Consider the following 15,518-nt stretch of genomic DNA (forward strand, 5'->3'; position numbering starts at 1 on the left):
GTCAGGGATACGGGTAGGGTGCTGTACAAGCAGCTCTAGGTCATTAAGGATAGAAAAGATGTAGGCTTGTTCACCAGGTGGACAGTGAAAGGAGAGGAGAGCCAAAGGTGGTGGTGAACATTGAAATCTCCTAGAATGGAGATTTCAGAGAAGGGAGAAATGGATAGAATGAGTTCCATCGTAGAAGTAAGATAGTCGAAGAATTTTTGATGGTCAGTAGAATTAGAGGATAAGTAAACAGAGCAGACATATTTAGTCAGAGAATGACAGGAAAGCCGAAGCCAGAGTGTAGAGAATTCAGAAGAATCAAGTTCAGGAACACGAGAGGAAGATAAGTTTCTGCGTATAATTATACACAACAGCCACCTTTGGTTTTGGGTATAGAGGAAGTAGGAGGATACAGAGAAGGGTTTGCTGTCAGTTGCCTCAGACAGCTGAGTCTCAGTTAGAAAAAGGTGAGGACTAGAGGAGGAGAGGTGGTGCACAACAGAGCGAAGGTTAGAGGAAAGGTCAAGAATGTTGCAGAAATGAAGAAGTGATTCAGGCAGTGGTTCCAGGCAGCTCAAGTCGTCACCGGGAGAGGGGCGGAAGATGGGGACATTTATGGTCCCCCCCCCCTGGGGACTTCGAGGCTGTGTGTTGTGTAGCCATGATTTTTTTTTAGGAAAAGGGAGTGTAGTGTGTACTGTGAATGTAGTGTGGTGTTTATAGTTAGAGAAACTTGTATTAGTGAGCATGCTGGCCTACTCTATGTTACTGAGACACTGAAAAAGTTCAGCAAAGGGGAATGGTCAGGAACTAGTCTTCAGGGCTGATGAAACGGGAGCTCAGGCTCTCCCTTTCATCAGCTGTCCATCCACCTTGGGAGTACAGCCCTGCTCGACTGGTGCTACAGTCTACTCCTCATATATATATATATATATATATATATATATATATATATATATATATATATATATATATATATATATATATATATATATATATATATATATATAAACAGAGCTTTCCCCATATTAAGTACAGTACAAGACATAACTGTGAGACGTTTTTCCCCACTGAACATAATTTTTTCCGCTCCGGCTTTCATCAGTTCGTAACACTGCACATAATAATGTAACGTACACAGATCTCGTTATGCTCATTAACCATCCTTCTATTACTGGAGAAGTCTAACTGTACTGGAACGAAGTGCCTTCTTATTTTTAGGCAGTGCGATGAGGAAGGATTGAAACTGAGATATAGAAGAGCAAGAAAGAGCACATCAGGGAATAAATGGAATCGAGAAGTGTGCAAGGTAGTAAGGGAAGTCGTGCACGAGCTTACTGTGGTTCTATATCTTATGTGAGATATGAAAACTTGGACAGTGTTCAAAGGACGCAGGGCATGTATGAGCAGAATGGAAGTGGGTCATTTAAGAGGAGATCAAACTGCGTGGAGAGAACGACAGTCAAATCAGGAAGTTAAAGACATGATATGGTGCTGATATGGGCGTGCTGGAAAGAGTTAGAAGTATCCTGAGATGTTTTGACCATGTGGAGAGAACAGAAAATAAAAGGCTAAGGAGGAGAGCGTATGTAAGTGGGGTTGGGGTTTAAGAGGAGAGGGAGACCAACGATGAGATGGAGACATGGATTCAAGGAGTATATGAGTGAGGGTTGTGTGAGATGGAGGATGGACACCCTCATGGCAATGGACTGAGTGACATGAAGTTGATTTGTTCATGGCCACCCATTGCGGGATTAAGGCATCTGACTACAGACGTACAGAATATAAAGGGAGTTTATTTCGTCTATGGCAAAACAGTAACAGCGCTAATATTAGACGAGGTAGCAGATTCCCATGCATGTACGGTAAGTTCGCCCAAACTAATAAGTTTAATCAATCTGCCAACGAGAAATGACAAAACTGAAGTGAAGAAACAAAGTTTACTCACTCATCAGAAAGGTAAGATACAATATCTCCAGGACCACAGTATTCTGACCAGTGGGAAAAAAAAAAAAGGACACATGACTTAATAATATAAAAGCATATTTCATGACAGTATGTAATGGTTCTCAAGTACTGGAAGATCAGATTAGGAAGAGAGCAGGTAGAATCCCCGATGTAGCACCAAACCAGAGCAACAAACTTTACTGGGTATTAACAATAAAAAAAAAAATGATAAATAGGCTTTTTTATGTCACTAGTCCAGGCTAGATAGGTAAGAATTTTTCAGTGAACCTTGCTTTTGGACATTAATTTTTTAAACAATGATTTTACACATTTTCAACCTGCTGGTTTCAATTTTGATGAATGCCAGACAATTAAAGAAGAGCATTTTTGTAGAAGTCCAGCGCGGTTGGTCTCCAAACTCACGATAAAGAGCATTGGCTTTCACCGTTTATACCTTTCTAGAGCATGAATTCTATCAAAATTGACAATCCTGTATGAAATTCTGTAAAATCAATTATCTTACAACGTAACATAAATTGCTTCGCAACCTTCAGTAGATTCCTGGCAGACTTTACTGGCAGAGGTTTGAAAAAAAAAAAAAAATGATCCAAAAAATAATGGCATCATCAAGAAGGATCATTTCCTTTTTTCTCTCATAAACTGGTTCCACAACCAACTTCTCTCTCTGATGAGCGGTGAAGTGAGGACAAGCAGTAAGTCGCACTCAAGAACAAACTTCAATTGCAATGTGGAATACGGCACAGGCAACCTCCAAAGGTGATAATGCTAGATGGCTGTGACTTATTATGGACAATTCCATGGGCAGCATTACCTGCAAAGGTTTCGATATTCATCAGCAACGCAGTGACTAGTATCATGCGACATAGGCATCAGTCCTTAATGTGGTGTGTGAGAGATACTATAGGCTGAGTACAAAGCCATGCTGTCGAACCTCACGACAGTAGGAACTTAGCCACGTATTCAGGCTGACACAAGAATCGCCTCTACCTAGACAAGCCATGATGTTGAATTTAACCGCAGACCACTCAGGTCTTACAAAGACTACGCATCATCGTAAATGACCCTCACCCACATCCAATAGTAGCTGGGGTCGGTGTACAGCAGACAGCAATAACCGTTGAGAAGGCAGATATCATAGCATATCATATGATTGACGAAGCTTCTACAGACTTTTCTCCTATTCAAGTGGTATCTGATGGCAGTGATGTGCTCCTCATCCTTCTACATCACCTGCATGCACGACCCACTGTCTTGCCAACTATAGCAGAGGTAACTATGGAGTCATTCTGGACACCATACTGTCAACAACGTCAATGAGACAGTCAACAGGCATGCTACAGTCATCCCTAAGCTTCTTGCAGCTAATGCTCTATCTGGTACTGGCAAGGTCACTGTGTTTTAAACGCTCGAAATGTCACAGTTTGCTTTATCTTGGATTCTAGGTGATGTTGAGCCATATCCAGATGATGTTACTAGATCTTGCTTGAAATTTGTACCCATGTTCTATGGGCGGGAACCAGAAATTTCACTAAAGCGCGTGTGTACATTTTCAAGCAAAAATTTGCCAGTAAACGTCATGTGACACCAAAGTTGGGCAGCCTTCGACCTACTCCTGGTGCATTTAAGCGACACTGTAATTGAGCCCACTTCCAAAGAGCTATGGAAAGCCGCATGCCAGCTTTGTCACCTGACTTAGACCCTTTGCGTGAATGAACCAGAACTACGACCACTCTATACCCTGCCTAGACAGATAGCTGCACCAGATGAAGTGTTTAATCGTGTCAGCTGTGGATGCAAAGCTGGCTGCAAACCAGGGGTCTGTTCATGCACACTATTTATATTTCCATGCTCAGAATTCTGCAAAGGCAGGGCCCAAGGAAGCTGTCAAAGCCCATTAAGAGATGACATGGACGACAGTGATGAAAATGAGGAAGGGTCCACATAAACACTGTCAAAGTACTGTACATTATTATATACAATTCCTAGTGTAAGAATTAATTTCAACAATGATTTCGAAAACTGAACACTCATCACCAGTAATACGTGGGCTTTCATTCTCTCCGGATGTATCTTGGAAAATCCATATTACTATCTTTTGCAGAATCTGCTTCAAAGAGATAGGTGTGCTAAGCCTACTCCGTGCCTTTTTTACCCCTGTACAAGTGTTGATTTTATACAGGGGTCTTATTCGCCCCAGTGTAATGTGTGACGAAGCTCCGCAGATACAGCTCTTCTCAACAAGGTGGAGTCAAAGGCTTTTCTTTGTCCTGTGTCGAAAAATTGTTCCAAACATATTTCTACAATTTTTATCTCTGATTGTTTTGTCAGTTAAAATATTAAAAATGGCATATAAGTTAAACCTTTTTCAACATTAAGATTAATTCTCAGTGTGTCGTAGATTTCCTTGGCAACCATCTTGGATTTTTGCATTTCTACAAAATGCTTAAACTTATACGTCTGGCATTCACAATATGTGGATTCAGAAAAAAAAAAAAAAAAAGTCAAGAAACAGTCAAGAAAATTATTATATAATTAAAAATTGGTCTTATGATTTCCAGCTTGGACTCTAAATACAAGTTACTTAATCAAGATCTCACGTATATTTGGTCCAACTGAGACAGCAGTACGGGATACCAAAAGCAAAGTTGTGGGTTAAGGTGGAACAAACCTGAAAAACCGGTGCACAAATAATCCTAATAAGCATGTGAAGGTGTATACCACGCAGGTGGATTGCTGAACGTCATGGAATGGGCTGTTGCCAATACACACACACACACACACACACATAAATATATATATATATAGTAGGTGGATTAGCTCACCATCCACTCACTCGATACAGTGCTGTTTTGGGTGTCTGCCGTTTCCTCTCTACCATCCTTCCTCTTCTGTCTTTCCTTCACTCTTTCCTTTCTTCTGCCTACGGGTGACACTACACTCCCTCTCTGCCTTTCTTTCCTTCATTCTTTCCTCTTCCTTCTGCCTGTGGGTAACGACACTGAGTGACAAGCCAAATGATTTCCTGTACACCAGGAAACCATTTACTACACAGGGTGGTAACCATATAACCAAATTATGGCGTCTGCTGGTGCTCCAATCAGATTAAGCTTGTGTAGGTTTATATCCAAGAAGTGGTTGGGGTTTACTGCTCACGTAATGCCACTCAGGGATGAGTGAGGTTGGTCACTCTCATCTTATATGTCAGGACCAAAGTGCCTGGGCCCGTGTTCCTACGCTCCTAATGGGGCGACATAGGACTGGATGATGGAATGAAAAATATATATATATATATATATATATATATATATATATATATATATATATATAGATAGATAGATAGATAGATAGATAGATAGATAGATAGATATAGAGAGAGAGAGAGAGATAGACAGATAGATGGACAGACATATACTGTATACTGTATATATATATATATATATATATATATATGTGTGTGTGTGTGTGTGTGTGTGTAAATATAATACTTCACAGGGGATCATCGTCCAGCCATGGTACGGTTTGTTTCAGTTGTTGCTTTAAATTTTCTCTTTAGAAAATTTAAAGCAACAACTGAAACTAACCGTATCATAGCTAAACTATGATCCCTATGGAGTATAATTAACTTTCCAAATGAAAAGAAAATTGCTAAGGTTATTTCAAAGTAAACAGATATATACATAAATAAGACTAGATGCCGCATCGCCCATTCTTCAGTACAGCGGCGATGCATCTGTGCGGCCGCCATCTTGGAGCGTGAGGCATGTACTAGTGGGGCTTGTTTTAAAGTCAATTCAGATTATGAAAAATTATGTTGTTGTTGGAGGTGGTGACAGTGGTTAATGTTGTGGTGGTGGTGATGGTGATTATTGTTGTTGTTGTGGTGGTTATTGTGTTGGTGGTGGTGGATGTGGTGGTTGTAATGTTTGTGGTGGTGGTGGTTGTTGTGATGGTGGTGGTGGTGGTAATTGTGATGGTGGTTTTTATAGTGGCTGTTGTGGTGGAGCTTGTGGTTGTTGTTGTTGTGGTAGTGGTTGTTGTGGTGGTGGTGGTGGTTGTTGTGGTAGTGGTTGCTGTGGTGGTGGTGGTGGTTGTGGTTGTTGTGATGGTGGTTGTGGTGGTGGTTGTGGTTGCTGTTGCTGTTGTTGTGGTTATGGTGGTGGTTTTTGTGGTGGTGGTTGTTGTTGCTGTTGTAGTGGTGGTGGTGGTTGTTGCGGTGTTGTTGTGGTGGTAGTTGTGGTTGTTGCTGTTGTTGTGGTTGTTGCTGTTGTTGTGGTGGTGATGGTGGTTGTTGTTCTTGTGATGGTGGTGGTGGTGGTGGTGGTGGTGGTTGTGCTGGTTGTTGTTGCTGCTGCTGTGGTGGTGGTGGTGATGATGGTGGTGGTTGCTGTGTTGGTGGTTGTTGCAGTTGTAGCGGTGGTTGTTGTGGTGGTGGTTATTGTTGTGATGGTGGTTGTTCTTGTGATTGTTGCCGTGGTGGTGGTTGATGTGACGGTGGTGGTGGTGGTGGCAGAAATTGTTGTTGTTGTGGTGGTTGTTGTTGTAGTGGTTGTTGTGCTGATGGTGGTTGTTGTGATGTGGTGGTTGTTGTGGTGGTGGTTATTGTGGTGGTGGTTGATGTGGTGGTGGTTGATGTGGTGGTGGTTCTTGTGATGGTGATGGTTGTTCTGATGGTGGTAGCTGTTGTGGTGGTAACTGTTGTTGTGGTGGTGACTGTGGTTGTTGTTGCTAGTGTTGTGGTGGTGGATGTGGGGGTGGATATAGTGGTGGTGGTGGTGCTTATTGTTGTGGTGGTGACTGTGGTTGTTGTTGCTAGTGTTGTGGTGGTGGATGTGGTGCTGGATATGGTGGTGGTGGTGGTGCTTGCTGATGTGGTGGTGATGGCTGTTGTGGTGGTGGTGGTGGTGGTTGTGGCAGTGACTGTCGTTGTTGTGGTAATGGTTGTGGTTCCTGGTTCATCTGAAACGTGAGCTCGGTGGACTGATGGCTTAAATTTCCCTTCTGCAATCCACCATCCTCCTTTCGGTGGATAGGGAAGCAGGTGGGGGACGCTTGCTTAACCAGACAGTTGAGCCGCTTGTGCTATCGGTGTCACCATAAATATATTTCGACGCTTTCTACACCCAAAAGCAGCAGTGCTGCTGCATTTCTAGGTAAATGGTGGTCAACTTTGCCCATTGTCAGGAACACGACATCGTCTGCCTTGACCGTTCCAAGATGGCGGCTGTGCAGACGCATCGAAAGTAGTGACATGAGGCATCTGCTGTAGGTTTATATATATATATATATATATATATATATATATATATATATATATATATATATATATATATATATATATATATATATATATATTTTGCCAGACTCCTCAATCTCGTTTGGGGTGGCCACAAACAAATCGCCTCCACGTCGTCCTGTCCCCCGCCATTTCACTGCCCTGCTCCCAACTCACACAACCCTCTCTCATATACTTCTCCACCCCATCCCTCCATCTCATCCTCGGCCTCCCCCTCCCTCTTTCCCCCTCCACCTCACTCACATATACTCTCTTCGTCAGTCTTTGACCCTCCATCCTCTCCACATGGCCAAACCACCTCAGTGTGTTCCTCATAACACTTCCTATCACATCCACATCCACCCACAACGCTCCTTTATATATATATATAGAGAGAGAGAGATAGATAGATAGATAGATAGATAGATAGACAAATAGACAGATAGAGTTAGATACAGATAGATAGACTGATTGATAAACAGATAGCTAGCCAGCTAGCTAGCTAGCTAGATAGATAGACAAATGGATATAGACAGAGATAAGGAGAGAGAGAGAGAGAGAGAGAGAGAGAGAGAGAGAGAGAGAGAGATCATGGTGTCCTGGCCATAAATACCACAAACGCTACACAAGGCTGCAGTCTTTACGGTCCACAGAATCCATTTCCACTAGCTCTATGATACCCTGTTCTTCTGACTGGGTCTTCAACAGTAATATTTAACTGCCTTAGCAGCGCGGGATGAATTTTGCATAACTGAACCTCAAAGTACCATTAATTTATATTTAGGTATCCTGACATCCAGTTCCCCCAAGGAGATAAAGAGGACTTTTTTTTTTTTTTACACAAAGCTTATATGCCCCACACTGCCCTCCTAAAGTCAGCATCACGTACTCCCCATGCCTTTCTAGATCTGTTATGCATCATTCAGCTTCCATTCAGTCATTTCAAGAAAGAAAATTAAGTAAGCAAAACTCACTTTACTGAAGATGGCCCAGTTCGGCCACCTTCGAAATACAAGAAAAAGTGTATTTGAACTAATGCTTAGTATTCTTTAATCGTTACTGTTCTTACCTCTGAGTATCTACTATATGTCAACCTATGCACACTGCTTCTCACACAGTAAAGGCAATCTTATAATTATTGTGTCTATTCAACCTGGCTACACTCCTCCAGTGACGCTCTCTCTCCCCGCACAGTGTGCGAGGCACAAATATGTCCTGTGCACTTCCTTGACCCCGATGCTTTTAGTTTGATATCCTAAAAAGTGCGTAATAAAACTGACCTTGGATACAGAGGGATCCATTACAGGGTGGTGGAGGTGGGGTAGTGTGATTACAACTGTCCTCTTCCTCGCATGGCAGGTACACGCACAGCTTATAGTTGTCCTGTACATACAAAACACCACATATCATCGGGTGATATCAAAAAATTAGTATCGCAAACTAAGAATCACACAAATGACATCAGATGAGTGATTATACTCTACTTTCATTGAATTCATATTTATAAGTACAAGGAATTCCACCGTAAGGTGGGAGTAAGTAAGACTGGGTGTGGGAGTGGATGTGGGCGAGGTAGGGTGTGTGTGGATGAGGCAGGGTGTGGGTGTAAGTGTGGGTGATGTTTGGTGTGGGTGTGAGTGAGGAAGGATTTGAAAGCGAGGCAAGGTGTCGGTGCAGGTGTGGGTGAGGGAGGGTGTAGCTGTGGATGAGGCAGGATGTAAGTGTGAATGAGGCAGCGTGTGGGTATGGGCAGGCCAGGGTTTAGATGTGAGCATGGGTGAGGCAGTGTATGTATGGTTGGATCAGGATGTATGTGAGTGTGTGTGTGGGGGGAGGGGGCTGAGGAGGGTTTGAGTGGGTAGGGTGTGGGGGGGTGGGCTGAGGCAGAGTATGGGTGTGGAAGAGTATGTGTGTGGCTGAGGAAGGGTATAAGTAAAGAATGGTGTGGGTTTCGGTGAAGAAGGATATGGGTATGGGCGTGGCGAAGGCAGAATGTGGATGAGGATAAGGCACAATGTGCGTGTGAGTGTGGGTAAGGCATAGTGTGGGTGTGGGTGAGACAGGGTGAGTGTGTGTGGATGTTGGTGAGGCAGGGTGCAGCCAACGCAGGAAGTGGGGTTTGGTGAGATAGGATGTGGGTGTGAGTGTGGGTGAGGCAGGGTGTGGATGTGCGTACGGGTGACACAGGATTTGGGTGTGGGTGAAGCAAAGTGTGTGTGTGTGTGTGTGTGTGTGTGTGTGTGTGTGTGTGTGTGTGTGTGTGTGTGTGTGTGTGTGTGTGTGTGTGTGTGTGTGTGTGTGTGTGTGTGTGTGTGTGTGTGTGAGAGAGAGAAGGAGGCAGGGTTTGAGTGTGGGTGTGAATGAGGCAGGGTGTGGGTGAGGGTGAGGCAGGGTGTGAGTGTGGCGGAGGCAGAGTGTGGGTGTGGCGGAGGCAGGATGTGGGTGTGGCGGAGGCAGGGTGTGGGTATGGATAAGGCAAGGTTTGAGTGAGGTAGAGTATGTGGGTGAGGCAGTATGTGTGGGTGAGAGTGTGTGGCTGTGGTTGGGTGTGAGTAAGAGTTTGTTTAACAGTGCAGTACCTTGATATAGTTAGTAGCGTTGTGTGTAAGACGACGCCATCGAGCAGCAGGACCAGGGCACAGACTCCAGTTCTGTTCCACTCTAACTGACCCTCGTAGGATGTGTGTCAGGCTCTCTAAACCAAGCTGAAAGGAATAATCACGACAGAATAATCACCTACCATACTCTACTTTTGGTTTGTATTTTCCAGATCTTTTGGCGGTAAAAGGATTGGATTTGATACAATCTAGTTCTCTATTCTTTTCGATCCTCTTGGTATATGAGCCCAATTCTCTAATCCAAAATGAAAGGACAGTTTGTTACGTCTTCTAACAGTAATATTATTTAAACAGACAAAGCGAAGATGTAGACAAGTCCCAGGTTTCTAAAGCTCATTTACGGAACAGCTGTAATGATAGATGTGGTTACCCTGCCTTTTAATATGCGCAGATGCGTGTGGCACGCAGGAAGGCTGCTGGGCCTTAAGGAACAGACTAAGTTATATGCAGAAGAGACGGGGCAAAAAATAAAAAATAAAAAATCCGTGCAGTTTAAGCTGTTGAAGTCCACCTAAGTTAATTTATATCATATGAGGTCCATTTAGGTCCTTCCTATAAAAATCCAATCCAGTCAGATTCATTCAGGTTCAAAGACCAGATTCACAAACTTACTTTTTTTTATGCACAGAAGTAGGAACCAAAAGCCAGGAGTCTGGAAACCTTTCCTTCCAGGAAAAAAAAAATACAAAAGTTAGCCAAATTCAAGATCTGTTCATTTCGAGATGCCTGGTCACTGCGTTTGAAAGACTGGAGATCATGGGAAGTAGGAAATACAAACAAAGGGAGACAGTTCCAAAGCCGACCTGTTGCATAAATGAAGGACTGGGAGTAACGGTTAACTCTTGTATTAGAGAGCTGGACAGGAAAGGGATGAGAGTTTGTTGCTAGACGGGTCCAATGCGCCCGTCATAGAGGTGGAGGGATGCAAGCAGAAAGTTCAGAGGAGCAGTAACCATTGAAGTAGCGATAGAAAAGAAATAAAGAAGTGGTGACATGTAGAAATGTATGGTATGTAGGAGGATGACTGGGACTTGGGAGCAGGCTGTGAAGCCTATGGCCAGAGTCGGACACATGAAAAAAAAAAAAAAAAAAACTTGGATGAGTTCGAAAATGAGTACTCGGGGTCAAAGTCAAGGTCGCCAAAATGGCTGCTAAAAGTCAACTATTGTTCATCGGCCGCCTTTAGCACCATTAAATCTCATGAACGCGTGAGCTATCAACATGAAACCTTCAGGGTATCAAGATATGACCAAAATATTGGACGAGTTCAAAATGGGCATCGGGGTCAAGGTCATGTTCACAAAAATAGCTGCCAAAGGTCTGGCAGGCGTTTAGCATTGGCTCCCGAATGCTTTTCTTTCATTTTTATTTAGTTTTTTCTTCAAAACACTTTGCCATCTTAGCAGATAAATTCTTGTGGGGGTTTGGCTAATCAAGGCCATATCTAACCTCTCCTGCTCCAAACATCCCACGTAATTCAAACAAAATCGCCTGGAGAAAACGAATTTATGGTACGTCACTGGAGAGAAGTGGTTAACTAGTCAATCGGACGACGAATTTCTTATTTTACTTGTCCTTTTTCCAAACGATTTGGTTCAACCTAGAATATAAATTTTTATCCGGAGGGGTTGATATTATATCCTTCATTATTGCCCTATTCTCTGCTTGACGTCCTGAATAAGTATGATGTCATCCGGTGGTAGTTGTTGTGTAAAATGAGTCACACGGTCGAAGCAGTGAAGGGCTTAAGTGTCCTGAATATTCTTTAACTTAATTGCCCTGACTCTGCCTAGACTCAAATTCACAACATACACTTATGATCAGATCGCAGTCCTAAGTATGATTTATTTGCGCAGGTAGAACACACTACGTGGGATAATTCTGTACTCCCATTTCCTTGTTCTCATAGAAAAAAAAAAATAATTATTTTTCCTTGCAACTAAAACTTGTTTTGCAGCAAGAGAGACCCGGGGAGATTCTGCACTCTCGTTTTTCTTCATGTAAAACAGTTCACAGATTCGATGAGAAACAGATCTTGGAGGAATAGACTGTAGCACCAGTCAAACAGGGCAGTACTCCCAAGGTGGATGGAAAGCTGATGACAGGGAGAGCTGAAGCTCCCGTTTCATCAGCCTTCGGAACAAGTTCTTGACCATCCCACTTTGCTGAACTTTTTCAGTGTTTCAGTAACATAGACTGTAGGTCAGCATGCTCTCCAATACAAGTTTCTCTAACTGTCAACACCAGACTACATGCACAGTACACAATACACTTCCTTTTCAAAATTGAAAAAGAAAAAATGGCGACAACTGACCATGCCTCGGAGTCCTCAGGGGGTATCACCATTCGCACCTCTCCCGGTGACGACTCAGTGAGCTGCCTGGAACCAATCTCTGACTCACTTCCTCTTCAATTCAGCAACATTCGCAGCCTTTCCTCAAATTTTTGCTCTGTTGAGCACCACCTCTCCTCCTCTAAACCTCATCTCCCCTTTGTAATTGAGACTCAGCTGTCTGAGGCAACTAACAGCAAACCCTTTTCTTTATCCTACTTTCTCGATACTCATTTCAAAGCCAAAGGTGGCTGTTGTGTATATGTACACAAAGACCTATCTTGCCCTCGTGTTCCTGAACTTGATTCTTCTGAATTCTCTACTCTCTGGTTTCGGCTTTCCTGTCATTCTCTGACTAAATATATCTGCACAGTTTGCATATCTCCTAATTCTACTGACTCTCGATAATTCTTCGACTACCTTACTTCTACGGTGGAACACATTCTATCCATTTCTCCCTTCTCTGAAATCATTATTCTAGGAGATTTCAATGTTCACCACCACCTCTGGGTCTCCTCTCCTTTCATTGGTCCACCTGGTGAACAAGCCTACATCTTTCCTATCCTTAATGACCTACAGCAGCTTGTACAGCACCATACCAGTATCCCTGACTGCCTTGGAGAGAGCTCCAACATACATAACCTCTTCCTTACAACTAATCCCTCTGCTTACACTGTTAATCTTTTCTCTCCATTGGGTTCCTCCAATCACAATCTAATTACCTTAATCTGTCCTATTACTCCAGTATGGCCTGTGGACCCTACAAAGAAACGTCCTCTGTGGCACTTTGGAGCTGCGGACCAGGAGGCCCTCAGGCAGTACTTCTTTGATTTTCCCAGGAATGATTATTGCTTCCGTTGCCGGGAGCCATCTGAGTGAGCCTTGTGCATTACAGAGGTTATTCTCTCGGGCATGGAAGCATACATTCCTTTCTCATATCCTTTGACTAATGCAAGAAAGCCTTGGTTTAATCACGCCCGTTCTAATGCTGTCCACAACAAGGAGAGGGCCTATAAAAGGTACCAGAGCCAACCCACTCCTGGATCACATCTTTTTTATGTTTCTGCTAGGAATCCTGCTATATCTGTTCTTCGCTCTGCTAAAAACACTTTCATCTGCACTAAATGCTCTCAACTCTCCAACTCCAATTCTTCCCGCTCCTTCTGGCACCTTGCCAAAAACCTTTCTAACAACTTTACCTCATGATCCTTCCTTCCACTTCTCTACTCTGATGGCTCTGTAACAATTTCTTCTACTGATAAAGCAGACCTCTTCGCTCTGACTTTCTCCTCCAAGTCCACCTTAGACGGTTCTGGTGCTGTTCCTCCAGCACCTCACCCCTCTGAGTTCCTCATGGCTGACATTAAAATTTCTTCAGCTGATGTATTTTCTGCCATCACAGGCCTCAATATTAACAAAGCATATGGGCTTGATGGAGTCCCTCCTGTTGTCCTCAAGAACTGTGCTTCTGTGCTTACACCCTGCCTAGGCAAACTCTTTCCCCTTTGTCTGCCACCTTGTACCTTTCCTTCTTGCTGGAAGTTTTCTCTCATTCAGCCAGTCCCAAAGAAGGGTGACCATTCCCAACCCTCTAACTATCGTTCAATTGCTTTAACATCCTGTGTCTCAAAAGTTTTCGAATCTATTCTTAACAAAAATTTTTTAATGCATCTTTCCTATCACAACCTTCTTTCTGATCGTCAGTATGGGTTTCGTCAGAGACGCTCCACTGGCAATCCTCTCACCTACCTTTCAAACTCCTGGTCATCCTTCTTTGGGGACTTTGGCAAAACCTTTGCCATAGCACTTAACATCTCAAAGGTTTTCGATCGAGTCTGGCATAAATCTTTAAAATCCAAACTACCCTCTTACGGTTTCTATCCTTTCATTTGTGCCTTCATCTACAGCTTCCTTTCTGGTCATTCAATAGCTACTGTAGATGGCCATCGTTCGTCTCCAAGACCTATCAACAGTGGTGTTCCTCAGGGCTCTGTCCTATCACCAACTCTCTTCCTTTATTCATCAATGACCTTCTAAGCTGTACATCTAACCCTATACACTCGTACACTGATGACTCCACTCTTCACCTTTCCATTCGGCTTTTGCAACGTCCATCTCAACAGTTACTTCAACAAACAAGGGATGAGGCTATGGCACACCTAATGTCTGACTTGGGTCATATCTCTGAGTGGGGTAAAAATAATCTTGTTGTTTTTGATGCATCAAGGACTCAGTTCTTACACCTATCAACCCAACTGAATTTTCCATGAGTGTATGCACTAATGTTCAATAATATTCAGCTTAATCCTGCATCATCCTTAAACATGCTTGGGGTTTCATTCACTCGGGACTTATCTTGGAAAGATCGTATTGCATTTCTTGTAAAATCTGCTTCCAAGAGATTAGGTGTGCTAAGCCGACTCTGTTCCTTCTTTACCCCTGCACAATTATTGACTCCATACATGGGTTTTATCCGTCCCTGTGTGGAGTACAACTCACATGTGTGGTGAGGTTCCCCACATACAGCTCTTCTCAATTGGGTGGAGTCAAAGGCTTTTTGCCTCATTAACTCTCCTCCTCGTACTGACTCCCTTCAACCTCTGTCACTTCACCGCACTGTTGCCTCTTTATCTCTTTTCTTTCGCTACTTCAATGGTTACTGCTCCTCTTAACTGTCTGGTTGCATTCCTCCACGTCTACGACAGGTGCGTAGCACCCGTCTGGCAGCAAACTCTCATCTCTTTTCTGTCCAACTCTCTAATGCAAGAGTTAACAGTTACTCTCAGTCCTTCATTTATGCAACAGGTCAACTCTGGAACTGTCTCCCTCTGTCTGTATTTCCTGCTTCCTACGATCTCCAGTCTTTCAAACGCAGTGTGTCCAGGCATCTCGAAATAATCGGATCTTAAATTTGACTCTCTCTTGTATTTTGTTTTTCTCTTGTAAGGAACAGTTATTGTGGGTTCATGGCCTTTGGTTCCTTCTTCCTAGCATAAAAGAAAAATACAGCTCTTTTTAATAGGGTAGAGTCAAAGGCTTTTCATCTCATCAACTCTCCTCCTCTTACTGGGTCCCTTCATCCTCTTTCTCTTCGCCACACTGGTGCCTCTTTATCTCTTTATTATCACTACTTCAATGGTCACTGCTCCCCTAAACTATCTCCTTGCATCCCTCCACCTCTATTGCAAGTGTGTAGCACCTGTCTGGCAACAAACTCTCATCCCTTTTCTGTCCAACTCTCTAATGCAAGAGCTAACCGTTATTCCCAGTCCTTCATTTACGCAACAGGTCAACTCTGGAAGTGTCTCCCTCTGTCTGTATTTTTTACTTCCTATGATCT

At 43.2% G+C, this 15,518-nt stretch overlaps 1 protein-coding gene across 1 annotated transcript in view; it reads right to left on the reverse strand.

Moving 5' to 3' along the window:
- LOC145417831 (insulin-like growth factor 1 receptor) overlaps positions 1 to 15,518 on the reverse strand; it is a 331,769-nt gene that overhangs the window by 52,512 nt on the left and 263,739 nt on the right. The window contains exons 5-6 of the mRNA XM_080286452.1: positions 9,808 to 9,919; positions 8,509 to 8,611 (exon numbers count right to left, since the gene is read on the reverse strand). Of these exons, the coding sequence (XP_080142578.1) occupies positions 8,509 to 8,611; positions 9,808 to 9,919 (215 nt within the window). The remainder of the gene's footprint in view (positions 1 to 8,508; positions 8,612 to 9,807; positions 9,920 to 15,518) is intronic.

The sequence above is a fragment of the Coenobita brevimanus genome, chromosome 111 (genome assembly GCF_032717465.1).
Source record: "Coenobita brevimanus isolate Jiangsu-jjx chromosome 111, ASM3271746v2, whole genome shotgun sequence".
Taxonomy (NCBI): domain Eukaryota; kingdom Metazoa; phylum Arthropoda; class Malacostraca; order Decapoda; family Coenobitidae; genus Coenobita; species Coenobita brevimanus.